At 38.7% G+C, this 27,369-nt stretch overlaps 1 protein-coding gene across 1 annotated transcript; it reads right to left on the bottom strand.

Annotated features, from left to right (window-relative positions):
- Positions 1 to 24,212: 24,212 nt before the first annotated feature.
- LOC104444877 (protein kinase PINOID) lies at positions 24,213 to 27,073 on the bottom strand. Its single transcript, XM_010058651.3, has 2 exons — positions 25,850 to 27,073; positions 24,213 to 25,308 (listed from the first exon to the last, which is right to left on the bottom strand). The coding sequence occupies exons 1-2, from the start codon at positions 26,449 to 26,451 to the stop codon at positions 24,459 to 24,461; spliced, it is 1,452 nt and encodes a 483-aa protein (XP_010056953.1). The 5' UTR covers positions 26,452 to 27,073; the 3' UTR covers positions 24,213 to 24,458.
- Positions 27,074 to 27,369: the final 296 nt, after the last annotated feature.

Genomic DNA, 27,369 nt, shown 5'->3' with positions numbered 1-27,369 from the left:
AACTCCGTTTGTGTTGGAGTATATGGAGAGGAGAACAAATGCCGAAAACAGATTCATCACAAAAATTTGTAAAATCTTGATTTTCAAATTCACCTCCATGGTCTGTTCTTATACTTGAAATGACATACCCTTTTTTCATTTTGAACCTTTTTAGCAAACTTTTCAAAGTAAGAGAAGGTTTCAGACTTACTTGCCAGGAAATATATCCAGGTAAATCGTGAGTAATCATCCACAATTACTAGGCAATATTTCTTACCTCCAATACTTTGAGTTCTGGTTGGTCCAAAGAAATCCATATGCAAAAGCTACAGTACACGATTAGTAGAAACTTGATTTATTGGTTTAAGGGAATTTCTTACCTGCTTTCCCAATATGCATGGTGTACATAGATCAGACTTTTGGTATGATAGATTGGATAAACCGCGAACAAGCTTCTTTGCTGAAATTTTGGTTATCTGCTTCATATTGATGTGCCCAAGTTTTCTGTGCCATAAGTTCACTTCGTCTTGAATTGAGATCAGACATTACGATTCATCTAGTTTCACATCCAAGAGATAATTTCTTCAACCCATGAATGACTGAGTAGAATCTTTACTAGTTCCTGAATATATTCCCTCTTGAAAGTTGATTTTGAAACTAGTATCACACAGCTGACTGATACTTAGCATATTGTAGTTGAGTCCTTCCACTAAGGAAACATTGCTTATTGTGAGGTTTCCAATCTTTACAGTTCCAAATCCCATAATTTTTCCTTTGCCGTTTCCTTCAAATGAGACTTTTCCACCATTTACTTGAACAAGCTTTACGAAACAATTTGAATCTCATGTCATATATCTTGAGCATCCACTATTCAGATACCATTTTACCTTTTTCTTGATAGTGACCTGCATTTAAAGAAGAAACTCAAACTTTCTTTGGTACCCATACTTTCTTGGGTCCTTTGGTGTTAGTATTATATGCGGTTTTTGCCCATACTTTCTTAACAGGTTTCCAAACCATAGGACATTCTTTTTCAAAATGATCTGCACTATTACACTTTGAACATCTGAGAGCATTGCGGCCTACTGGTTTTATAAAGATCTTTTTTAAATGATTTTTGTAAGCATCTCTTGCGGATCTTTGCTTAATTCTTTCTTTTACTTTAGGAAAATCAATTAAAGGAATGGTTTCCGTAGACATTCCCAAACCAAATTTGTTGAAATAAGGTCTTTGAACATAAAGAATTTTTTCCAGTTTCTCAGATCCTATAGAAAATCTTTTAGAAATATTTGAGATATCATTTTTTAAGAATGTATTTTCTTTTGAAAGATTGTCTTCATTTTCTTTCAAGGTAGAAACATTTTTGTCTAAAACTTTGATCTTTTCTTTCAAAACAATTTATTGTTGTTTTAGAGCATAATTTTCCTTTTTTAGTTCAGAAATCCTTTTAAGAGAAATCTTAAGACTAAAACACAACTCATCAATGTATTTAAAAACTTTAATAGGGATTTTAAAGTTACTCACCTCAAATTCATTATCTGAATCTGATTCTGTCTCGGAGTTTGTATCTGAATCCGATTGTACCATCAAACATATATTGGCATAATCATCATCACTTTCTTCACACTTTGTATCACTCCGGGTTTCTCGCTTTAAGAGCATTTCGATACTTTTCAGCTTTTCCTTTCTTCTTCCTCAGAAGAGGACAGTTGGGTCTGATGTGTCCCTTTTTCTTGCATTCAAAGCAGACTACATCTTTGTTTGATTCATCATCCTCAACAGACTTAGTCTGTTGCTTTTGAAAACTTTGTTTCTTTGGATTGAATCTTCTTCCTTTTCTGTTCGTTTTTCGAATCTTCTTATCATGAGAGCAAGCTCTTCGTCATCCATATCGTTTTCAGAATCTGTGACATTAGAATCATCATAAGATTTTAATGCAATGGATTTCTTACATTTAGGATCTTCATCTTCGTTGATTCGCTCTACTTCATAAGACTGAAGAGTCCCAACCAATTCATCAACCGAAAGTGGCATGATTCTTTGTGTCTCCCTTATTGAGATCTTTATGTGATTCCAATCCTTAGAGAGTCCACGAAGAAGCTTATTTACTTTCATGGGATCAGAAATTGGTTGCCCTTGATTTTTAAGGCTATTCACGATATCTGTAAAATGACTAAACATGTCAGTGATAGATTCTCCAGATTTCATTTTGAATGCTTCATATTGACCGAGCAAAATGTTGATTCTGATTTCTTTCACTCGATCAGTTCCTTCATAAGTAATGTGTAATATATCCCAGACTTCTTTAGCTATAGAACAAGAAGATATTCTGTTATATTTAGTAGGTGACAATGCACAATATAAAGAGTAAATTGCTTTTGCATCAAGAGCTTGTCTCTTGATTATCTCTTCCTGAGTCATTTCACTAGACTCAACAGTATCTTTTCCTCTCTCTGAGATAGGTGCTATTTTAGGAATGATTCCTTTGTCAACAACATCCCATTCTAGAGGATCCTTTGATCTTAGGAACGCCTTCATCTTGTTTTTCCATATGTTGTAATCCTTTCCATCAAAGTAAGGCGGTCTGGTATTGCTTTGCCCTTCTACCAGCCCTAAAGTCAACATACTAGCCATGGATCTTTAACTCTGAAGTGAAACACTTTAAACAAAGTGAGTACACAGGCTCTGATACCAATTGAGATAGCTAGTATAAGCACCTAGAGGGGGTGAATAGGTGAAAAAATAATTCTTCGAGATATAAGAGCAATACTGAGCAGACAACAGAAATGAAGTTCTTCTTTGGTTAACAAGATGAATTAGGATCAAAGTAAAACAGAGAGTAGGGAAGAAAAAATTAAACACAAGGTTTATAGTGGTTCGGCTTATTCCAAGCCTATGTCCACTCTTCCTCACTGACAACCAACCGATTGGATTTCACTATGAACAAAAGAGATGTTACAGCAAGTCTCTTCCTTGATTCCACAATGTAGAAACTCTACTACACTTCCTCAAGGTCTCTCAAAGTATAAACTCTCTTTTGCGTACAAGATTTCACTCAGTAAATGAATTTACTAAGAACAAAGAGCTTCAAACTTTGGAATTCTTCTATCGCGCACACTCTCGAACAATCGGAACATCTTCCTTTTATACTCCTTAATGCCATCATACCCGTTGGTACTTACCAAAGGAATTCCTCCAATCTACCCGTTGGACGGAATCAATTAGGAAGATCATTCGAGCTATTAAAGGAACATGTCGATAGCCCATCAATCCTGCTCGCCCATACAATTAGGATCTTGGTTTCCATAAATAGAACCTTCCAAGTATACTCCGTCAATCATCGGATCCTTAATCATAATTAAACAAAGGATTCTGTTATATCGTATCCAGCCAAGAGATCTTCTCCAGTCGATAAGGTCAAATCCTTAATGAAACACCCAGTTCTGGATAACCCTTCTTCGACGGTCTAGAAACTGTCAATGAGAATAGATTTTGAATCTTGAGTCTGGCAGTCCGAAGGTCTTCAGACTTTGAATAGGAGAGTCTGCAGATCTTCAGACTAGACTGATGGAAACGTTTTGTCAACTTCAAAATATTCCAAAAAGATTTCTCCAACAATGGGCACGTGCTCGAGGATCGGGGCGTGACATGTCAAAACCTAGGATCCACTTGTGTCATCAAGACTGAGCAATGTGGAGACAAATTCAAGTTTAGACAAGTCTATATATGTCTAGACGCATCAATGAGGGGCTTTCTAGAAAGATGTAGGCGCTTTGTGGGGTTTGATGGTTGTCATTTATTGTCAAGCTACAAAGGCATACTTTCTAACAGCTGTGGGCCTAGTGGAAACGATCAAAGTATCCATTTGCATGGGTAGTCGTGGGACAAGAAACATACAAGACATGGCACTGTTTTATTGGTATGATGGCAGAAGATTTGGGGATCACAAACCCTACAAATTTAAAGTACTAGACTTTCTTGTGTGATAAGATGAAGGGATTGGTGCAAACACTAGCAAATTTGATGACTGAAGTAGAACATAGATTTTTCTTGACGCATCTTTATGAGAATTTCAGGTTGCATCACAAAGGACTGAAACTTAAACTTTTGGTTTGGGAGGCTACCATGGCAACAAGGGCGTGTGATTTCGACTTGGCAATAAAAGAGCTTAAGGCAATTAATGAAAAAGCTTATGATTGGCCGTCCCAAAGGCCACCAGTGCAATGGAGCAAGTCACACTTCAAAACAAGCTCAAAATGCGACCCTCCCTTGAATAATTGGTGTAAAAGCTTCAATAAGAGCATCATTGACACCAAAGACAACAGTGGTAGTAGCGATAGCAACATCATCAGCCTTGGCAATTTCTACACTCGCCCCATGCTCACAAGATCTGGTAAAAAGCACTCCCTTAACCATAACATCACAAACTGAGACAACTCAATTGTCTACATCATTTTTCAACAACATTTCAAGCTCAATATCATCTATGAGAAGAGAGAAGATGTAAGTATCCATCTATGCTTGATTTTGTTGTAAAAGTGTTCTTACTTGTGCTTGACTTTGTTTTGACTAATCATTTATTTTTTGACTCAACTATAGGTAAGAGGGGGATGTGAAGTCCTAAACATGAGAGTAGTTGAAGACGAGCAATTTTGTTGAGATATGCAAGACCAACAAGACCAACACCCCAAACTCTTTTTTCTTTTACTGTTAGTTGATATGAATGGGTCAATATGAGTTTGTTTTTGAAGCATCTCAATGTATAGGTTTTCTATATTGAGAAGATTTATTATGTTAAGATGTTTGATGTTTCTCTTTTCTATCAAACAAGTAAGTCTGCATGGGGTTATGTTTCTCTTTTTTGGCATAATAAGGGATACGTAGATGAAAAGCGAATAGTTGAAGCTGTGAAAGGTAAAGGTGCATCTGCAATTGGGGCTGCTGGATTTTGTTAGGGAGGTGAGTAGCTTTATCTTGAATGATTCTTTAAAATATCTCTTTTCAATGCCCATAATCTCTTAAAATAGCTGCAGGAACCTACCAATGCACATTTTCATAGTTATGCACTTGAAGTATATTGCATATGGCCTGCATAACGAAGAAAAAGCATCTCCTGATGGCTTGGAAAGTCGGAACATACATTTGTATGAGTATTAAAAATGGCAATTTCTTTGCTCTTTGTAACTTCAATGATATAAACATTTACACATCCAAGACACTAAAGCTGTGATGCTTTATTTACAAGTTTTTTGTAGGATCATTCTTGAAGTGGTAACTCTAGTGCAAGTGATTTGTTCTAGTAAGGTCAGTTTTCCTGTTGCGTAACAATATTCTTTTCTGAGTAATTACTTAAATGCCATTTGAAATTTTACAGCATCACTATCGTTTTAATCACTTTCATCTTTCTAGAGCAAGGGATGAGATTTGAAATTTTACAGCACCACTATCGTTGTTGCGCCCTATTCACATACGGCCGTGTGACAATTCTCGTTCAATACTACTTTCTCTTTTGGTCATTCGATTGCGACATCCTAGGAAGCATCACCGACCCAATTTGCGATAACATAAAATGCACAAGCGAAAACATAAACAAATCTCCAACCATCAAACAATGGGGATAATTAAAACATAGTCATATATTTGTAGAAAAGCTTCATAAGCCATCATCTTATACATAATGAGTTCAAAATTAAACAACCAGCTTCACATATCCAACATGCCTAATTGTTGCGCCATGACCTCCTTCAAAAAGAGCCCGGAGGGATACCTACGCCTCTAATACTACGGGGGTGGTTTGAAAGTGCTAACACCCCACATCTACCTAAGGTCCAATAGCCTCCGAGGTCAATCTCCGGGTTGGACACCTCCCCATCGAGAACGTCTTTATCCTTAGCATCACAGCTAATGCCGCCTCCAGATCCTCTGGCACTCTGCAGACCGTTGAAACAGTGGATGGGACCGTGGCTCTTGCCACCTACCCAAAAGTTCATGTCACAAATCGGTGTGGCACGAGATTAGGCAAACCCTCATTAACCCAAATGGTCGTCACGTATCGTGAATACGTCAGCTGCTCCTATTGCTAGATACTCCATCACTTCGTAACTTCGCTCGACAGGGAGGCCAAAACGAATTTGACAGAATGGTTAAGCTATTCTTAAGGCCTGAAAACATTTCAACAAACAAAGGTATGAGTGAACTTCTAATAACACTAGAATCACATAGGAAATAGGTTAGTCCAAAAGATATGATGAAGCCATCCATAAGATATCAATATTAGTTAATAGAAGTGATCAAGTCCAAGTCTAGTTCGATTCTCATCCGAGACACAAACCAAAGTCAAACAGATTCAAACCACAAAACAATCCAACAAAAACAATTAAAAGTTGAATGAAAGGTTTTTGATCAAATCTGCATCTCTCCCCCTTTTGTCATCATTAAAAGGTTGAGATGAAGCAGATTGCTTGGGAACGCAATGTTGAAATCTTCCATAGACGAACGATGCCTTCCAGCCTTTTAAAGTCTTCCTTTAGTGTGCAATCTCTCACTCTTGGCATTGGCCTCGATTCTCGAACGAGAGAGGGCTTGCATTTTTATCATTCAATGAACAGGAAGAAGCTTGACCTTCATTCTTCAAGCTTTGAACTTCTCGCATCCCAAGGCATAAATCTCGACCTCGCATCTCCAAAAGAATATCCATGATTCTGCGAAAAATCTGCTCCATTATCAATTTGAGTACTTGCTTCTTTTTCGATGGAACAAACAAAGGTGAGAAAAATCTCAATGAGTGAACTTCCAAACCTCGTGTCGTGTTGGTTCTCCTTCTTCCATCTTCTTTCTTCTTGAGTCTTTCCTCCTCTATTTCTTTTCAGCTTCTATTTCTTCTTCTTCCTTTTCCTCTCGCTTTCTTGAGACTTTAGTCATTTGCTCCGAGGAAAGTCATTCACCTCTGATTGGAGAAGATATTTGATGAGATTTTGCAACGAGAATCTTCTCCTTGAATTTCTCCAAACGCATTTTGGTCACCTTAAACGTGCAATTGTCTATCGATGGCGAAACATGACAAGGATCACTTGGGATATTTGCAAGGGTTTCCTCACCACCCCTTTTCGAGCAATTCCCAAACTTTCCATTTTTTGAAAGATATATTCGTTCCCATGTCCTTTGTCTTTAAGAAAATCATCAATGTAGTTCAAAGGAGTACGAATTCCTTTTAGGGCACGATATAACTGTAAATATAAGCGGGCTTTTGAACTCTTACGAGTCCGCATCCTCGATGATTTCTTCCCTGTTGATGATCAACGCCTTGAGGACTAGATGGAGGAGAATGACGCTGTTGAGAATGTTGTGGGCTCGCTTGCTGTTCGGGAGTCACTTCATCTTCAGTAAGATCGGAAGTGCGTAGGCCCCTCACTCATCCGCCGTGGTCCCCGTTTGCAATTCTCGAAGACTTTCTTGAAGATGACATCTTTCTCGCTTTTTTTGGAAGATTCCTTGCTTGACTTTCCCAGAAAGACAACTTTTTGAGGATTAAACGAAGAAGACAAACGGGAATGGAGGATCGATGCTTTCTAGGTTTTTGAGAGAAAAGTGAAGAGGAATCGGCGTTCACGATCGTTAAAAAGAGGGATAAACGAACCGTCATAAAGGAAATAAAAATATGCCTTCTCAAAATAATTTGTCTTTTCCGCAAAAATAGCCATTTCAAAAATAACTTCCTTTTGAAATGAAACGATGCAATATTTACGTCAATTAAATATAGCAAAAATTTAAACACAGTCGACAATCGTGCCTTTTCAAGATGAGATTCAAGAGAGAAAGACTTACGGTCACCGACGGACGTACTCAAGACTGTCTTTTTAGATAAAGTCTTGTAAGTCTCGAGTCGAAAGTCTTTAGACTTTGATATCCTCATACCTCAAAATGTTAGTCGGGAGCGTATAGACTCAAATTGATTTTCTCCAAAGGCTTTGTGAATATATCCGCCAATTGATTCTTTGAGTCAACAAATTGAATTGAAACATCTCCATTTTGAACATGGTCTCTTATAAAGTGATGTCGAATCTCTATATGCTTTGCTCTTGAGTGGAGAATTGGATTTTTGGTGAGGTTGATAGCGCCGGTGTTGTCGCAATTAATCTCCGTGCATGAGTCTTCAATTTCAAAGTCTCTTAGCTGTTGTTTTATCCATAGAATTTGCGAGTAATGACTTCCTGTGGCTACATACTCGCTTCGTTGTTGAAAGAGACACAATGCTTTGTTTCCTTGAAACCAAGACACCGTCCCGTTCCAAGCAGCGGCAAGTTCCGAAGTGCTCTTTCTATCAACTCCGCAACCGCGGCCAGATCTGCGTCTGAATATCCCCTTAAGATTAAAGTCTCCTTCTTAGGATACCAAAGACCGATGCTTAATGATGAAGCAACGTATTTAATGATGCGTTAAGCAAAGACCGAGATGGGATTCTCTAGGATCCGATTGAAACCTAGCACGGTCATGCAAACACTCAACAAGATGTCGTCTAGCGTGCAAAGATAAAGGAGTGAACCAATGATGCTCCTGTACAGCTTTGATCAACTTTCTTCCCTTCTTCATCTTTGTCTATCTTCAAAGAACTTGACATCGGTATGTCGGTCTTTTTGCACTTTTCCAGTCAAATCTTTTGACAAGATCATTAACATATTTTCTTGATAAATAAAAAGTTCCTTCCTTCAATTGTTTTACTTGAAGACCAAGAAAGAATGTTAACTCTCCCATCATACTCATTTCAAATTCATCCTCGCATAGACTTAGAAAATTTCTTGCACATATTTTCATTAGAAGATCAGAAAATAATGTCGTCCACATATATTTGAACAAGTAAGAAACTTTTGTTCTCCTTTTTGATAAATAAAGTAGTATCCACTTTACCTTTGACAAAACCATTTTGTATTAAAAACTTACTTAATGTCGTACCAAGCTCGAGGTGCTTGCTTTAAACCATACAGCCTTCTTCGGTCAAGACCGAGTCCGCTTCTTTGGGTCTTCAAACCCTCGGTGGTTGTTCCACATAAACTTCCTCTTGGATGACTCCATTTAGGAAGGCGTTTTTGAGGCCCATTTGGAATAACTGAAATTCTTATAACAAGCAAACGCAAATAATAGTCGAATAGCTTCTAACTCCTGCACGGAGCGTAAGTCTCATCATAGTCTATTCCTTCTTCGTATATCCCTTTGGCCACGAGTCTTGCTTTGTTTCGTATGACTTTTCCTTTCTCATTCATCTTGTTTTCGAACACCCATTTAGCTCCAATAACGGTTTTACCTTTTGGTTTGGATGTCAATTTCCAGACATCATTAATGCTAAACTGCTCGAGCTCTTCTTGCATACTTCAATCCAGCTTTTCATCGATAAAGCTTCTTCTATGCTTTTTGGTTCAATTTCAGAAACGAGAGCCACAAAGACTAGACTCTTTCGCCTTTTGGATCTGGTGCGAATTCCTTCATTCATTTCGCCGATTATAAGATCTTTGGGATGACTGGACTTATGCTTGAGTTACTTGTTGACTGTCTACGGTTGATGATCCATCTCCTCATTCGCTCCTCCACGACCGGCTCTTCTTGTTTACCCTTTCAATATTCTCATAATGACAAATCTATTATTCAAAGCCATCAATATAGACACATAGGCAAAATCGTGAAGAAATCTTGCTTTCAATTAAAAGAGTTCTAGCCATTTCGAAGAGATGTTCTTTCTTTCCACAACTCCATTTTGCCGAGGAGTATATGGAGAGGAGAACACATGATTAAAGCGATTCATCACAAAATTTTGTAAAATCTTGATTTTCAAATTCACCTCCATGATCTGTTCTTATACTTGAGATAACACATCCTTTTTCATTTTGAACCTTTTAGCAAACTTTTCAAAATACGAGAAGGTTTCGAGACTTACTTGCAAGGAAATATACCCAAGTAAAACGGGAGTAATCGTCCACTATTACTAGGCAATATTTCTAACCTCCAATACTCGTGTTTTGGTTGGTCCGAAGAGATCCATATGCAGCAACCGTAGTACATGATTAGTAGAGACATGATTTATTGGCTTGAATGAATTTCTTACAAGCTTTCCCTGAATACATGGAGTGCATGGATCGGTCTTTTGATAAGGTAATTTGGGTAGTCCTCGAACAAGCTGTTTTGATGAGATTTTGGCTAATTGCTTCATGTTGACATGACCAAGCTTTCGTGCCATAAGCTTGCTTCGTCTTGAATTGAGATAAAACATTGCGATTCATTTGGTTTCACATCCGTAAGATAAATGTTTCCATGTCTATGACCCATGAAAGACTAAGTAGAGTCTTTCTTGATTCCGTAACATATTCCTTCTTGAAAAAGATCTTGAAACCAGGTATCACACAATTGACTAATGTTTGAGAAGATTGTAATTGAGTCCTTCCACTAAGGAAACATTACTTATTGTGAGATTTCCAATTTTCACAGGTCCAAATCCCACAATACTCCATTTGTCTGTTTCCTCCAAATGAAACTTTTCCACCATTTACTTGAGCAATCTTTATAAAACAATTTGAGTCTCCTGTCATGTGTCTTGAGCATCCACCGTCAAGATACCACTTTACCTTTTTCTTGACGGTGACCTGCATTTAAAAAGAGTCTCAAGCTTTCTTTGGTACCCAAACTTTCTTGGGTCCTTTTGTGTTAGTAACATAAGCGAGTATTAGCCCATATTCTCTTAACAGTTTCCAAACCATAGGACACTCTTTTTCAAAGTGATCCAGGACTCATTTGCATTTTGAACATTTTAGAGCATTTCTACCTACGATTTTTTTAAAACTTTCTTGAAGTGATTTTTGTAAACCTCTCTCGAGAGTCTTTTCTTAATTCTTTCTTTTACTTTAGGAAAATCAATCGGGAATTGTTTCTTGTCATACCTAGACCGGACTTATTGAAGTAAGGTCTTTGAGCTGAAAGAATTTTCTCAAGTTTTTCGGACCCTATTGAAAATTTCTTTGAGATATTTGATAAGTCTGTTTTTTAAAAAAAGCATTTTCTTTTAAAAGATCATCTTCATTTTCTTTAAGAGTGGAAACAGTCAAATCTAGACTTTTAACTCTTTCGCTAAAACATTTTCCTTTTGTTTTAGAGCTGAGTTTTCCTTTTCAGTTCGGAAATTCTTTGAGAGAAGTCTTAAGACTAAAACATAATTCATCAATATATTTAGAAACTTTGACAGAATTTTAATATCACTTGCCTCAAATTCACTGTCCGAGTCCGATCCAGTCCGAGTCCGATTGTGCCATCAGACATAGATTGGCATATTCATTATCACTTTCTTCACACTCGTGTCACTCCAGTTTCGGCTTTGAGAGCTTTTCGAATCTTTCAGCTTTTTCCTTTCTTCTTCTTTAGAAGAGGACGTTGGTCCGATGTGTCCCTTTTTCTTACTTTCAAAGCAGACTATGTCTTTGTTTGGTTCCTCATCATCGTACTTGGTCTCATTGTCTTTTGAAAGCTTTGTTTCTTTGAGTTGAACCTTCTTCCTTTTCTATTCAGTTTTTCGAATCTTCTTATCATGAGAGCAAGCTCCTCATCGTCCATATCTTCTTCGAATCAGTATCATCAGAATCATCATTTGATTTTAATGCAATGGATTTCTTACCTTTTGGATCTTCATCTTCATTGATCCGTTCCACTTCATAAGACTGAAAAGTTCCAATTAGCTCGTCGACAAATAGTGGCATAATTCTTTGCGTCTCTCTTATCGAAGTCTTTATGTGATTCCAATCCTCTGGAGAGTCCACGCGCAAAGAGCTTGTTTACCTTCATGGGATCGAAGTTGGTTGACCTTGATTTTCAAGACCATTCACAATATCGTAAAACGACTAAACATGTCGATATAGATTCTCCTGGTTTCATTCGAAGGCTTCGTATTGACCGAGAAGAATGTTGATTCTTGTTTCCTTCACTCGATCCGTTCCTTCATAGGTGATATGCAATCTGTCCCAAACTTCTTTTGTTGTACCACAAGAAGATATTCTATTATATTCAGTTGGTGATAAAGCACAATATAAGGAGTAAATTGCTTTTGCATCGAGTGCTTGTCTCGATTATTTCTTCCCGAGACATTCCGCTGGTTTCATCGTTCTTTTCCCATCAAAGTAGGGTGGTCTGGTATTGCTTTGCCCTTCCATCAGCCCTGGTGCTAGCATACTAGCCATGGATCTTTTACTACGAAGTAAAACACTTCAAATAAAGTAAGCACACGGGCTCTGATACCAATTGATATTGCTAGTATGAGTACCTAGAGGGGGGTGAATAGGTATATAAAAAAAATTTCTCAAGCAATTGCACAATACTAGACAGTTGGAGGAAACGATAATCAAAGTAAGACTGAGAGAAGAGAAAATTTAACACACGGTTTATAGTGGTTCGGCTTATATCAAGCCTACGTCCACTCTTCTTCACTGACAGCCTATTGGCTGGATTCCACTATGAACAAGAAAGAGGTTACAAAGACACGACTTTGCCTTGATTCCATGCTCTTGAGCCAAACATACGAATGCACATTATGGTTCAAATCATGTCGTTACAGAACATTATTCTAGTAACCATTACAAGCTTTTATTCTAGGTATTACTTTGTAACCTTTATAATACTTTAATTTTACCATTACATCTGAAACTATTTTAGAATATTAATTGGTCATTTGAATGTAAAACTGTTTCAAATCATTAAACTACCCATTGATTCTGAAACTGTTTCAAATCATTAATGTGACCATTAAATCTAAAACCGTTTCAGATCTTCAATTTAGCTGTTAGCTCTGAAATTATTTTAGAACATTAATTTGGCTATTGATTCTAAACTCACGTCATGTCATTAATATGGTCATTAATTTTGAAATTACTTCAAATCATTACGGCTAGTGGTTTTGAACTCTTTTCATATCATTAATGCGACCATTAATTCTGAACTCATTTCAGATAATTAATTCAATCATTGAATCCAAACGCGCTTCAAATCTTTGATTCGATTGTAAAGTATAAAGCTCGCTTCAAAGCTTTGATTCAGCTGGAGAGTTTGAAGTCCCTTTCAAATCTTCTATTTTCAGCTCGACTCAATCCGATTGCCTTAATTGTAAATACATTTGCAATATTGTCTCTCATGTTCAAACGTCATTCCGATTAGTGATGGTGTGTGACATTCCTAGGTTATCATTGAGCTAGCAATAGAATCTATACTAACACATTAGCACAAACAAGAAAACTTATTGTTCTTATTAATCTTTGGTTCCTACAAACCATGAGTGTTATCTAGTAATAAATCATGGCTACCCAAATGGTGTGAGATATATCAATAACATAATGAACTTGTCAGCTTTGTCGACCATATAATTCAGTCATTCTATCTCCTTATGTCCCGATCAAACAAAGGTCATGGAATTATTGGTCAAGTTACCAATTTGATTAATGCCCAAATACAATTAAAATCTATTCTTCAAGTTCATTCTCGATTACAACCTCATTCGAGGATTTCAATGCAATATCACAATTTAATTGCATAGGACATCACTATTGTATTTTGCATATGAAGAAGACAAATTTCATATTGCGCATGCATGTGCCTTCATATATGAAGAAACTATAACTATCAAGAACAGAGACAGTTCGACAAAGTGTCAATATGCACACTTGTGAACCATAGCCATCCAATATATAAGTCAACATCGTGCCTCGAGTCTAAGGATCTTACACAAGATCAAAGCATGAACGATTAGTCATTGATCTCGCTCAAAACTTCCATGTTGCTTATCATTCTATGAGTCACGTTCAGTGAATTTGTCCGAGACAAGAAATTGTGTTCTAGCTCAGCTATCCCAATACCCAATGACTTGTGACTCATCATCCCTTAAGGTATCCAAACTCAATGGTGAAGCTTGAGAACACACCGGTCTCAACATGATCATCAATATCCTGTCAATGACCCATCGATCGAGAATTGTATAAAGATTCAATATAACTATAAACTTGTCACACCATATTCTTAATCCCTTAAGAATAGGTTCGGTCATGGAATAATCAATGAATATTTCTTTGCATCCCTAACATGTAACTATTATACGATTGCTTTAAGACATATAGCTAACAAAATGTCCGGAAGGGAACTTCACAGCTATTGGGAAACTAAGGGAGGCTTCTTTGAAAAGAGTAGCGCCTGTGCATATCGAGCAATAAATTCTTGTGAGATGCTTTGCCTGCATGGCTGCAGGCTCTGCTTTCGTTTTTCCCATCGTCCGGCGATTGCTTGATGATGGATGTATTGTATTTGTTAGAAAAAGTTTGAAGAAACTAGATTATAATTTGTTAATAGTACCTCCAGAGTTGGAGTGATTAGACCGTAATTCTGGAATGTAAAGCGCCTCGGCGGAGCAAGCTTGTGCCTTAATTTCAGCAAGGCACGTATATGTTCACAAAGCCTTTGGGACAAAGGATTTGAGAAAACAGCGGATTAAGTTTTCGTGTGCAATTTTATTTTGCTTTGCTCTCTCTAATGGCCACCTTCATCTTTTGCAAGGAGATTGAACATGGCTTCGTACTTCATGCTTGTTCTGAGCAGAACTTTTTCATTTACTTTTAAGTATGATAAAAACACTCTTGTGAGGTATGGTCGCTGCTATAGCTGTGATCGACTTTGAGTTATTGCTGCTGAGTGTGCTAAATAATCCTGTCTTGGTTGAGACCTGAGACCATCCTTGATGGAACTGGATTTAGTTTCTGCTTGGTTGTCTTTAATTTTCAAGTTGGAATCATGTTAAAAAAGAGAGTGAGGAGGAGCTACAATGCAATATCGTGATGCGAGGAATCTATTGTGTGGCGTCCCCATTTCAGTTTTTCCCTCTTCTCTGTTGTTGATGCTAGGAATCCATTGTCTCTGTTTTGAGATCTTTACCAGCGAATTGTCTTCTTATATCACCATTCGGTATACCTTGACCTGGTTGAAGGTTTGACAGTTGAAGACCATGTCTGATATTATCGTTTTAAAAACTAGGAAGGGTAATGTCAAATGGATCACCGATAAAAAGTTGGCCAATTTCGTCCTGGCATTTAAGAGCTGCCGGTCGCTCTAACTTCGGCAGCTTGTCTAGCGACTGCATCACTCCAGTCCAGCTGCTAGGGCTTCTCCACCAGTGATCGGACCACCCCGGCGTTGTCATCGTCACCAGTCGATTTATTTTTGTCTCCAGGCACAAGGGGACCAGACACCAGAGAAGCCCACCGCGAGTATTGGCCTAGGACCAATGTTAAGTGAGCCACAACAAACCAACGACAACTCATAAAACCGAGAGGCACTAGATTATTTAGCAAAAACTGACAATTGCGACGTCTCACAAATTTGGTCGTGTATTGAACTTTTATCATGTGCATATATCGTTTTCACATGCCATTGTTCTGGCAATTTGAATTTCCAAATCTGACTTTGCTGAAAAAAACTTGTCATTGCTGATGTCTTTATCAAGACGCATTCATCCAGGCATTTTCTGAATCTATTCTCCAAATTCAAATTGACAACCTTCAAATCATTTTGAGTTCGAGGAGATGCTGAGATATATTTAGGATATTGTATGATTCCGTATATTTCTCTTAATTGGTCCTTATTGATTGTACTTGATATTTTTACTTTAAATAGTTATCATGTAAAACCTATAAATAGGTTCATGTACTCTTCACTTGACTATAATGAATGATACACAAATTCCTAAATCTCTCTTTCCCTTAATCATTCTCAACTAAATTAATCCTCAAATCCTAAAGGCACTTCATCAGCTTCGACACGTTGAACGTAACCCTGAACAGTGTCCCAATCCACCAAGGAGAGTAATTTCAACTGAAAATATAGCAGTAAAAGGCAAAAGAGCATCGATTCTCTCGGGAACTTGTAACGTTAACAGCTAATTAGGTTTATACTTCGAAGCTTTTGAAGAAAAACCTTCAAGGCGCTAAAAGAAGAAAGAGCGTCTATTTTCTCGTTCCTGAACTGGAGAAAAATTCAAAGCTCCCGCACAAGGTAATTACCTGTGATCCCACCTCCACTTTCTCTCTTCCCCTAAGAAGTGAACTTTCATCCTCCAGCAAAGGTGCGCTGTATGCATTATAAAGGAAAAGTGTAGAAAATGTAAATGCATAGACGGTTTGAAAGATACTATACAAGATTAATTACGAACCTAAATATATTCCACTTATGCCAGTTCATCCTAAATTTTTAAATTATGACAATTCAATTCTTTTTTTTTTTTTTTTTTGGGTAAAAGACAATTCAATTCTTAACATTTTGATAATTAGCTAATGTAATCCATCTAGTCAATTTTGACCAAAAATTTCTAATATAAACGATGGCTATCTTACATGATACAGTTGGTGTTGACATAGACAATAATACTTTAATTTTTTTCAAATTTATTTATTTCTTTTTCCTTTATTTATTTTCTCTCTTTCATTTTTTTCTCTTATTCTTCTAGTTGATCGCTAGACCTCAATGAGTTAACATAAATGCAAAAGATTTAGGATTCAATAGATAAAAAAAAAAAAAAAAAAAGTAAATTGATATAATTACAATAATTTTATGATTTTTTTATAATTTTCTCAATATTTAGGCGAATCAGGAGACAAAAAAAAAAAGGCAAAGAAAACAAACATGGAATTAAAATTTCAAGTCTCGAAAGAAATCTTAGGACACGAATGGAACAAACAAAACAAGGACCATTCTCAAACTTTAGCGACCACTAAGGCCGAAACCTCTTCGGACAGCAGCGCGACAACATTATAGCGACACTGTCCGACGAGAGGCCCACTCTCTCTTTGGTCGATTATTAGAAATGGTACCTCGTTCTGCAGCTTTTGCAGTTCATAATTGGGGTTGAAAGAGAGGCGGTCTTGTCTTTGGATATTATATATGATTTAATAAAATGATTTTTTGAGGACCATAAATTTGGAATAAGTTAAATAACAACATGTGGTGTTTTATTGACAAGATGATGAGATACCCTTTTAGGGTGTGCATGATAAAATTTCTAAAATAGATTCTATTTCATGGACGAGTTTAAAAAAAACGCGTTTGATAACAATTCAAAATTTCTATTTCTAAAATAAAAATTTATTTGATAAAAGAATAAAATTTCTATTTCTAGGAGCGGCAACAACGGCCCTGCGACTAGTGATGGTGACCGGAGTCTGAAGTCTGACGTTCAGTGTTCGGCAGCCAGTGGCTAGAGTCCGACGTTCGACATTCAAAGTCCGGCATCTGACGTTCGACGGTTGGCGACCGACATTTGATGTCCGAAGTCTAGCAATCGGTGGCAGGTGGCCAACGACCGGAGTCCAACAATGAGCGGCGGCCAATGGCAAGCGACAGGCGATCGACAGCGGACATCCGGTGGTTGGAAATGGGCCTCTGGCATCCACTAGTTGGCGATGAGTAGCCAACGACCAGCAAGCATCCAGTATTCAACGACCAACGGTTGGTGACGAGCAGCCGAAGTCCGGTGGCCAGCATCCAATGTCCAATGGCCAGCGGTTGGTAGCAAGCAACCAGCGGGCATCTAGTGTCCCACGAGCGGCGGATGGGCAATGGGCCGTGATGAGGATGAACGATGAGAAAAGTTTTGATTTCTCATTTCTATTTCAAAAAAAAAAAAAACTTAAAATTTTAACTTTTGCTTTTTACTCTAAATATATTTCTAGAATAAAAATATGTTCTGAAAATAGAAAAATAAAATTAAGTTAAAGGATTGCTCCAAACCCGTTAAAAAAAAGAAAAATAGAAATAGAGAAACAAAAATGTTGTCATACGCGCTCTTAGAATATAAATATTTCAATATGAATCAATAAAAGCTGTGAAGGATTTTTTGTTGATTTTGAACAAGAATGTAAATGACAAGAAATCTAAAGGTATGAATGGATAGAAAAAGATGAACCGTCCCAAGATTTGATCTATTCGGAAATTAATTAATTGTCGTGGGGACGAGGGATGATAGAAAAAGAGTCCATTTTCACAAAAATATAAAGCATTCGAATATTTGGTTAATGGAGGAGGCCGACGTGGATGGGGACCACTATTGGTCGACATCACAGGGCTTCAAGTACAACGATGATGCACACAATCGCCGTGCACACAGAGAGATCACATGTTTTTCTTTTCCTTTTCTGAAATAAATTCGTAGATGAGCTAGAATGACCTTACAATGACTTCGAAAATATAACACTAACCCACTAGTGAGCCCAAAACCCTAAGCAAGATTTTTAATCATGGCTTCTTCGTCTTCCTCATTTCATTTATCCACAAAAATGTTTAGATATGAATTATTATTGATAATGAAAATATTTTTCGTTAATTAATTATTTCAAGCAACGCAAGAAATCATTTCTAAAAATATTTTCTAAATCATTTATTTTTTGCGAAACAAACACATATCAACATGGAATTATTTTCAAATATGCTAGTTTACATTACAAACTATGCTACCATATCCCAACATTTATTTTGGCTCATTGAATTTTTAATGAGAAAATGTAATGGAGAAAGAGATGCTGTGAAGAGCGAAGACATCTGCTGCCTCCCCTTTGGGACATTGTCCTCCATCACTCACTTGAACAATACAACTTATCAATAGAGAGAATAAGAGATTTTTCGTTACTCTGATAATAGTACTCTCTGTTAACCTAACCCAATCACCATATGTTGAATACCTAAATGTTAGCACGCAATAATCGATTCAAATGAATGAAAGTTTCATGCTACGAGAAAATTTCAATGTTTCTTTGCGCGTATAACTAGATGTTTGGGGTTTCAGAGTGTGAATGTTTTTTTAAATATGTAAAGGCTTCTAGAAGTATGCCTATTTCAAATCCCTTTAGGTAGTTCCCATTATAAAATATAAACATGGACTTTGGTCTCTCTCTCTCTCCCTCTCTCTCTCTCTCTCTCTCTTTCTCTCTCTCTCTCTCAAGTTGTATATTTTATCATTCTACGGAAAACTTGAATATTCTTTTCATGTTACATTTACAAATAAGTGATAAATAGACACATCAGATACTATACGTTTAGATAGCAACATCAATGGGTTTTACTAGCTATAAGTAAACCTCTCCCGGTTTAAATTAAGGGTCGTGTTTTCCTACGTCTCTATTTAGAGGAAATTTCCCATGAAAGATTTCTTAATCAATAAGTTCCAAGTATGAACATCGAGCATATCAATCTTCAGCTTAATTTGCATCCGGGTTTGGGCACTTGCAAAATCTCCCGGACGCTGCTAAGAAGGCAATAACATGTCTGGAAGATCAGTCCAACGTACTGCATGACACATGTCGGTGTTCTTCGGTCTTTATCTTTATTCACGATTCTGAGAACGCCTTGTGTGGTCGAGCACTGAACCGGCATCGCGCGGCCACAGAACTTGTCAGGCAGTACAGTCAAACCCCAGCTTGCAAATTGCCAACCCAAGATAAGTCGGCAAAGCATCTTCTTGGCTCTCCAATTCGTCAATCTGCACAAAAACTGATGAGAATATAATATTCAGTTTGAAAGACAATTTTGTTGAGTCTAAGATCTGAGCGATGCCCAGCTTCACAAGCAAGAAAGTCAAACCCTAATTTAAAGTATGCGTCTTCTTGGCTGGCCCCATCGAGGAAACAGCCTAGACTTTGAGAACCGGCAGTATGTCTCTTACCCATGAAGAATTTTTATATTATAATATGATTAGGTTAGTGAGAATCTTATGCTTATGTATATTTGACGAGAAAAGTTCGAATTTGTCAAGGCACTAAAGATACATGAATCAAAAGTTACCTTCTTGGAATTTAGAATTGTTTTATGTTGAGGGTCTTGTTAAAGAGACAACATTGGGAAAGGAAAAGATGTGTTGATTTCCAATTAACTAATTACACATGAAATGACAGAGACGGTGCATTTGGCAAAAACAAACGATCTTTAATGTTTTTCAAATATTTATAAGATGATCATTAAGAATATTTATCGCACAGATCTGGTTACTTGTCTTGGGAGACTTGTTAATCATAGTTAAAAATGAAATATGTTGTTTTTCAATACATTAATTATTATGCATAACATTAATTATTATACATTAATCATATTTTTTAATGAGGTGCTTAAGTTGCTAATAAATTTCTAATGATATTAGTAAAAGACCTCCTAAGTCCGTGGGTTATTAATACCTTCTAATTAGGTAATGCAGCTAATTTGAACTCATTTATTTCACATACCCTGATTGTGTTACTCAAGCCTAACACCTACCTTTTCGTGTCTTTTCACTGGCTCCATTTGTTTCGTTGAAAATCAACAATTTGAAAAATATTTTCCTCACTTTTATAGTTGTTATTGCTTAAAAAATGAATTAAAAAAATACTGCCACTATTAACAAGGCCAAATATAATGAGAATATTTCTCACTATCTCCTTTCCTAAGAAATATAAATGTTCAAAATAGGAAAATCTTTTCTAGATTATTAGTATTTCGTGAAACAACTGGAGATTTCAAGTGTGTTCGTTTTATGAAAAATAAAAAATGAATAATTTGAAAAATACTTTCCTAAAAAATTATCGTTTGTATTGCTTAAATTTGAATGAACAAAAATATTTTCATTACCCACTAAAATATTTAGATATAAATGATTATCAATATTAAAAATAATTTATATTGACAATACTTGATTCAAAAGGTTCTCGTAAAGACCAAAAGTATTATCCAAACAAATACCAACATAGGCTCCATTTATTTTGAGGAAAATAAATAATTTGGATAATATTCTTATAAAAATGATAATATTTATCTCTTATAAAAACGAACGAACGAATGATATTTCTATCATTAATGATAATTATTATCGACCAAAAAAAAAAAAAAAAATCTTTCATCACGCAATAAAACCGAGCCCTAGTATGCTATGTTTTCCGCATCCCTTGTCAATTTGCAAGGAACAATAGTACTTCGCTGCCACCCCACCAATACCATCTTCATTAATTAAACCCCCTCCCAATGCTAACCCCATTGGGCTCGACGGAGGCGATGCCACGTGGCGCGCGCTGCACGCTACACGTGTCGAGGCGCGATTGGGCGAGCGGGGGTGGGGACAGGTGGGGTTGAGAATTGATGGTGGGGACAGGCAGGGGGACAGGGGCGTTTAAGTCAGCTGCCCGGTTGGCAGGTGTTCTCAAGGACACCCCATGTGTTGTCAAACGAGGGAATCCCCTAAAACCTCACCCTCCAAGTTCCTTTCAAGTTCTTCTGTTTTTTTTTTTTTTTTTTTATAAGTAATCGATATAAAAAAGCCAAATCAAAACTTGGGTTTTTTTATTTTTATTATTATTATCGAATTCCAAATGGAAAATAGTCCTTTCTTTACAAGATTAAAATTGCATTGAAAAGTTGCGATTTTTCTCTATCTAGCTACTTAACTCATGCTCCGTGACCATTCGTCGATGAAAATCATAAAGCTATTTGTCGGCCTTTCTGAGCCACGAGTATAGCGAACAGATATAGTGCTTCTCTCATAAAAACATTATGAATTCCTTTTGGAGCTCCATTTTACAATAGAAATGACGAAAAACAAAACATCTTTTGAACTCGTGTCGCATCATGTCAATTCACGCTTGAATAGTTAATAGTAAAATGAGATAGAATGTCAATAGAGGGTACAATAATTACAAGAAATAATTGTGCTAAGTACATAAAAAAAATGATATAAAAAAAGGGTTCACATGGTACAAGGTACATATTTCCATAGGTTGGCAATTTTCGACAAAAAGATTGTCGGTCACTTTGTGAATTAATCTTAGAAATCAATCACGGGATACATGAAATTGCTTTGGTAGTGGGAAAAGCACAAAGATTTATCAAGCCAAATTAAAAATTTAAATTTGAAGAAAAAAGACCATAGAATCAACTTTCAATTGAACAATTTTCATGATTAGGTTTTATTTAGAAGGTTTTATTCTTTGTTAAAATAGATAGATATTATAAGGAATGAACTATACAAGAACATGTTGTCTTTAGCTTGATTCACTATGAATTTTGTAAATTCTTGAGACATAACATTAGTCTAATTTGAAATAACAAATTTAGGCAAATACTCACTCACATTGAAAGTGGTAGGAGGCTGCACCCCACGCAACGCGTGGCGCGTGGCCAGGCTCCCTCCCCCCCAAATTTTTTCCTCCAAACCCAATAATATTTCGCGCACTTTTCAGCTTCGGTTCCCCTCGAGCTATTATCACCCAATGATTCTTTTTATTTTATTTTTTCTCTATCTCTCTTTTAGGTGTAATTATAAGTCAATGATGTTCCTTTTCTTTCTAGGCCATGAATGTGATTTATTCGGAGTAGAATCAAATCAAAGCGTGGTTGATTGTACTATTTAAGATATTCGACACTATTCATTTACGAGATTTTTATGTTTTTATATACATACACATAATCTCTCTCAATCTAAAAATTTCAGCTTTTTGAGTTGGAATTATAACACAGTATTGAAGACAAGGATGTCATTCATTGAATTTCGTGTATTGTTCCAAATTCGGGCATCCCATGTTGCATGTCTAGCAACACTCAATGTACGAAAAATGACTTTTTTTTTCAATATTGTAATTGTACATGATGTATATAAAAAAAGGTAAAGCTTGAAAATGGCTAATTTTCCTTACTTGAGTGGCCGATAAAAGCGAGTGCACACTCGTTAACAAAATCTATATATTTCAACATAAATAAGTCTCCCAATGTTCGAGTTTTGCTGAGCATGTGCCCTGCAAAATCCTACTTCCCACATGATATTTTCCCCGTTGTCTACGCTGGCTATTCTAAGTGGGTCCCTCTTGAGTTAATTAGGGTTCAATTTTTTGTTTAAAAAAATGAAAATATTTATAAAAAAATAAGAAAAAGAAACGGGAACATAATATTCCAAGATTAGACATGGTTCTTAGTTCGTAGCCCATCTTTGGAATTTTCTATCTTGGACGTGACTAGAAATGACCGAGTTTAGTCAAAAGGTAACGGAATTTAGGGAGATTTTGTACCTTTTTATTCATTTTTTATTTATTTATTTATCTATTTATATGCTTCCTTTTATGACCAGTTGAACCTACCGGATTACATTCTTCGATTGGCATAGAAAGTCCATGAAGTGGTCAAACTCAAACCCTAGAAAAAGTGAATTTTATGTTTTGAACCCGCTATTTTTATTCCCTTTTCCTTTTCCACACCAATGGAAGATTGCATCATCTCATAACTGCCCCCATTGAGCTCAATTTGTTTATTTGTCTCTCTAGATAAGGCACAAGTTGCTTTCAAACATTTTTTAAAATCCCCCTCCATGCATGAGTTTTTTTTTTTTTTTGTCAGCCTTTTTTTAAGGGATTAATACTATTAAAATCCCTAACTAATATCCGATAACATATATAATCCAAATTAATTTTCATCTTGCTAAAGATCCCAAACCTATAGTCATAATGTATTTACCCAAAACTAATTTTCCTCTCACAAAAAAATTTCAAATCAGTTCTTGGCAACACATTACCTCAAGTCTACGGTTTGGGGTTTAACATGGATGGTAGATTTGGATTAGGCATACCAAATTGGCATTTTTCACAGGATTAAAGTTAGTTCAAGATAGATGCACAAGATACCGATTTGGGATTTTATGAAATAATTTTTTTATTTATTTGAGATGTATGTGTCATCGAATATCGATTTGGAATTTTTAATAGAAACCCTTCTTTTTGTTACAGAACCAGCTCACACCAAACACTGTGTTGCAACATGAAGAAACAGAAAGGAACAGAAAACAAGACTTTCTTTCTTTTTTTTTGTGGCGATTATTCAATGCACCAAACATTATAAATCTCCTCCCAAAAAAAAAAAAAATTCCTTCTGTCTAGAAAAGTGATTTCCTATTGCAGATGTCTCTTGCTGCGCATTGAGAAACACCTTCCTCAGGGACGGATTCTCTCTGTCGCTGGAACAGGTAAATGTGGTCACTTGGTCTCCCACGATCGTGATCGAAAAACTTTATTTGGTCATATTAAATTATTCTTCCTTACATGCTCTTTTAACCAACTTAAGAAAAAAAAAAAAAAAGCAATTCATCCCATGATTTGTGTACTAAAAATATGGTAGTGGGTACGTTGCGAAATCGAGTAATAAGAAAGAAAAATATTTACATTTTTGGCTAATGTGAATTTATATTGATATTGATGATATTAGATTAGCTATATGAATAGGACTTCTCCCCTCTTGAGTTAGGCACGTAGTTCGTACACATGATAAACACTAAAAGACATAGACAAAGCTACTTTCCCAAACATAGGATTAAACCACGAGGGAAAACAAATGTACACTATCGAACCGCCAGTGGGGCCCAAAACCTGGCGGGTCCTAGCCGGCCCGGACACGTGGCCGAAATCCGGCCGCTCTCCCTTCCTCCCTCAGAAGTAATCGAAGGCCGTCGCTTGTCTCCTGGAAAACGTCGTTGCCGCCGCCGTCGTTGTCCGCTGCCGTCTCAGCCTTGGGCCGGGGATCTCCGGCGGCGTCAGCGACCGGACGAGGGCGAAGTTTAGGCCCTTGAAGAAGGGGTGCTTCTTGACGTCGGCGGCCCCGCGCCTCGACCCGAGTCTCCGGGCCGGGTCCTTGCTGAGGAGGCCGGCGATGAGGTCGCGGGCGTGGAGCTCCTGGGCGGTGGCGGGCGCGTCGGGGCGGGGGAAGGCGAGGGGCTTCTCGACGATGTTGCGGAGCGTGGCCTTGTTGGAGGCGCCGGCGAAGGGCGTGCGGCCGTAGAGCATCTCGTAGATGAAGATCCCGAGGGCCCACCAGTCGACGGCGTTGCCGTGGGACCCGCCGGAGGCCACCTCGGGCGCCACGTACTCGTGCGTCCCGACGAAGGACTGCGACCGGGCGCCGACCGGCTCGGCCACGAACAGCCGGCTGCCCTGGGTGAGGCTCTGGATCTTGCGCGACCGGAAGAGCCGGTTGGGGATGGGGAGGCAGGAGAACGGCGAATGGGAAGGCGGGGCGGCGGGGGCGGCGGCGGCGGCGGCGGCGGCTGTGGCGGTGGCCGCCTGCCGGGAGGGAGTGGGCGAGGCGGGGGAGGGATCCGGCGTCGCCGCCGACGGGGATTCGACGGCCGGGATGGCGTCGGAGCAGAGGGAGAGGTCAAAGTCAGAGAGCATGATGTGACCGTCCGATCTGACCAACACGTTCTCGGGCTTTAGGTCCCTGTAGATGATTCCGAGCATGTGGAGGTACTCTAGCGCCACCAGCACTTCGGCCGCATAAAACCTGGAAAAAAAACCAAAAAGGAACAAAATAAAAATTAGTCTTATATTAATTTTACTTACGATAAAAATGAATTACATTATTCTTTCGAAAGAGGAAATTTGCGGCTATTGTCAGATAAATAATCCTGGAAAATCTCAGCTTGCAGAGCGGAAAAAGGGAAACATTGAAAGCGATTCTCCTTTTAAGTTTTTTTTTTTTTTCTCTCTTGCCCATTTTGATTTTCATTAAAAAAAGACCTGATTAAAAAGAAAAAGGATCCATGGAAGGTCGCTAATTGCAGCAGCTGCAGCAGCAGCAGCAGACAAGATGGTAACCTCTCAGAGGGGAAGAAAGAAGCAGATGAGAACAAAACATGGAGAATCGCACCATGCAGAGAAGCGAAGCACCATCACATGTAAGAACAAAAAACACTGGAAAAAGGGTCCAACTCCATGGACACCGTTTGAGAAAAACTGGGGAAGAATAACGACTGAACCAGAGAGAAAACCGTCTTGTCGAAATGGACAAAAAAAGGAAAGGACAGGGAATGCGTGGTGGTTACCTTGCGGCGGCGAGAGAGAAGCGCTTGTTGGGCTGCTTGTGGCGGAGCGAGTGGAGGTCGCCGCCGGAGCAGTACTCCATGACAATGCACGAGAAGTGGGAGGCCTCGAACTCGGCGTAGAGGGTGGGCAGGAACGGGTGGTCCACCATCTTCAGGATCCTCCGCTCCATCTCCGCCCTCTGGCTCTTCTGCTTCTTCTCCACCACCTCCTTGTCCACCACCTTCATCGCGTACAGCGGCTCGCCCCCGTCCGCCGCCGGATCCCCGTCGCGGCCCTTGAGGCTGCAGAGGAAGACGGTGCCGATGTCGCCGGAGCCGATGCGGCGGTGGAGCCGGAAGTCGCGGAACCCGGGCCGCGTGCCGCGGCGGAGCATGGCGGAGTAGACGGAGTCGGAGGAGGAGCGGTGCGGCTTTATGGCGAGGGCCTCGGCGGCGGAGGCGGGGCCGGGGTGATGGTGGTCGAGCAGGGCCGCGTCGAAGGAGAGGCGGCTGAAGCTGCTGCAGCTGCCGCGGGAGCTGCTGCTCATCGAACTGCCGTGGCTCGAATTCAAGGTCTCGACGCTGCTGAGTTCACCGTCCGAGTCGCGGCGATGCTCGATCATCCTCTTACCAAAGAAAGAAGCCCCCCCTACCAGACCCGGTTCTCTCTCTCTCTCTCGAAGAACGGAAGAAGGGAGAGACCCGCAATTTGAAAGCCGGTGGAAAAATGGTCAGAGGAGGAGGAAAAGTCAACAAAGCGAAAACGAAGCGCGAATCTGATCACTCGTGCATTGGATATAGCTCGAGCTAGCAGCCCCGAATCAGATGCTTAAAAAATGAGGAGAGAGACGTAAAGGAGAGATTCAGGAATCGATCGGGGGGAGGCATTCAACGCTCGACCATCTCGAAACCGGATGACTGAAGAAAGAGGAAATGAGCCGTGCCCGCTTTGAATGAGAAACTGGGCACGGAAGAGCTCATCAATGGCGGGTGAGGAAAGGGAGGAGGCAGGCTTTTTCTCTTTATCTTCCTTTGCCTTTGCCTTTGCCTTTGCCTTTGCCTTTGTGGTGGGTCTAGGGACCAGAAAATTAGGGTTGCCTTCGTGTGTTCTGCTCTTTGACTGTGGCTGGAGCAGACTCCGTACTCGAAGCCCCTCCTTCTTCACTTATTGCTAGAGAGAGGATTAGAGAGAGGTTTCCTGTCTCTCTGGTTTTTCTAGAATGGAGTCTCCTCTGCGTTTAGAGAGAGAGAGAGAGAGAGAGAGAGAGAGTTCGCAGGAGACGGTGGTTGAGGAGGTATTTATGCAGGGGCCGTACGGGAGGGAGACGAGGGCGAGGGCAAAACCGGCATTTCGCCCCCTGCGCCCCTCTTTCTTCCTTCTCTCGGTTTGGTTTCATGGGGACTATATGACGACGACGATGATGCGGATTTTTTCAAACTTTCTCCATTAACAAATGGGATTATTTTTTAGTACGACGCTGTACAACAAATTAATCGAAATCTTGTTTATTTATTTATTTATTATTCATTCAGACTTTCTC

Source organism: Eucalyptus grandis, chromosome 5 (genome assembly GCF_016545825.1).
Source record: "Eucalyptus grandis isolate ANBG69807.140 chromosome 5, ASM1654582v1, whole genome shotgun sequence".
Taxonomy (NCBI): domain Eukaryota; kingdom Viridiplantae; phylum Streptophyta; class Magnoliopsida; order Myrtales; family Myrtaceae; genus Eucalyptus; species Eucalyptus grandis.
The sequence above is the reverse complement of the archived record's forward strand: the minus strand, read 5'-3'. Positions and strand labels throughout refer to the sequence as shown.